Raw genomic sequence first — 1,210 nt, 5'->3', positions numbered from 1 at the left:
GTGACATTCTCCTGACTTGGTTAATGGACACAAGGAAACAGCTCAGTGTTCGCCGCAGGAGGGCGCTGCTGCAGCCAGCTCTGGGCCTAACCAGAGAACCAGGAACCCAACGAGGCTTCCATTCGAAAAGAGGCCGCCTCCACCCAGACCTCCTTCCCCCGCCCCCAAAGCATCCTGGGCCTCCCTGCATCTCTTCTCCCCAGGAAACATGGGAACTTTGGGCAGAGCCCTCCCCTCCAGGTGTCCGGGGGACACTCAACTCCAGGAGCCGGAGTCAGAAAAGGAAGGCACCTCGGACCCGCTCCCTGATTTTACAAATGAGGAGTCAAAGGCTCCAGAGTGGGGCAGCAACCTGCTCAAGATCACACAGCACGTCCTTCCAGCTGGAGCCACGGCGGCCAGCCCCCAGCACTGGCCCTGCCACTTCCCCGACACCCCCAGTGCTCAGCTGAGGACTAGTGCGGAGGGCGGGCGTCCACCCTCGCCTCCCTCCCGGCCTCCCGTTCCTCCCTGGCCCATGTTCCTCGAACAAGAGCACTTCACAGGAGCAGCGATCATTATGGAGCACTTTCCCGGGCCAGTGCTGGGCCGAGGCCACCCTGTGACACAGCAACTGTCATCATCTCCACTTTATCGATGGAAAAGATTAAGGCTCAACCACACAGCTGGTTGGCGGTGGAGCCGGTCTGAGGGAGCTCCCAGGGCTGGGGTTCCTGGCAGCTGTCCCACCTTCCGTCCGTCCCCTCTGCTAAGAGGTTGGAGGAGCCACTTAGAGCACCCTAGTCCTGGGGTGGGCAATGGGGTTACCATAGAAACGGCAGGTCTGCTCACCTCTGGGTCCTGGGCCCGGGTCGGCCTCCTGGGAGCGCCAGGCAGCCGCTGTGTCCCGGCCTCCGGCTTCCTGGCCTGGGGCCCCCCTGGCGTCCCCGTCCCCATGCTTCCTGTGGCCATGCTTCTTGCGGCCGGCCTTCTTGTCGTGGGCTTTCTTCCTGGGCTCCGAGGTTTCTGCGGGCGGGGGCAGGCCCTCCTTCGCCCTGGCCCTCCTGGCGGCCTTGTCCTTGGCCTCCTCGGGGCCTGTCCTCAGGAAGAAGTTCAGCACCGTCTTCAGCAACCCCTGCTGGCTGCGACTCTGGGCCTTGTCCTTCTTGTCCCGCGGAGGCCTCTGCTCGCTGGTCAGCAGCTCCCTGGCCGCCTCCAGGCTGAGGGCCTC

General features: G+C 64.0%; 1 protein-coding gene across 1 annotated transcript in view; it reads right to left on the bottom strand.

Moving 5' to 3' along the window:
• LOC102260475 (chromosome unknown open reading frame, human C6orf222) overlaps window positions 1-1,210 on the bottom strand; it is a gene marked incomplete at its 5' end in the record, with an annotated part of 17,993 nt that extends 16,783 nt beyond the window's left edge. The window contains one exon of the mRNA XM_005881771.2: window positions 832-1,210. Coding sequence (XP_005881833.1) covers window positions 832-1,210 — 379 coding nt within the window. The remainder of the gene's footprint in view (window positions 1-831) is intronic.

The sequence above is a fragment of the Myotis brandtii genome, unplaced genomic scaffold, assembly GCF_000412655.1.
Source record: "Myotis brandtii unplaced genomic scaffold, ASM41265v1 scaffold687, whole genome shotgun sequence".
In the NCBI taxonomy this organism is placed as follows: domain Eukaryota; kingdom Metazoa; phylum Chordata; class Mammalia; order Chiroptera; family Vespertilionidae; genus Myotis; species Myotis brandtii.
The sequence above is the reverse complement of the archived record's forward strand: the minus strand, read 5'-3'. Positions and strand labels throughout refer to the sequence as shown.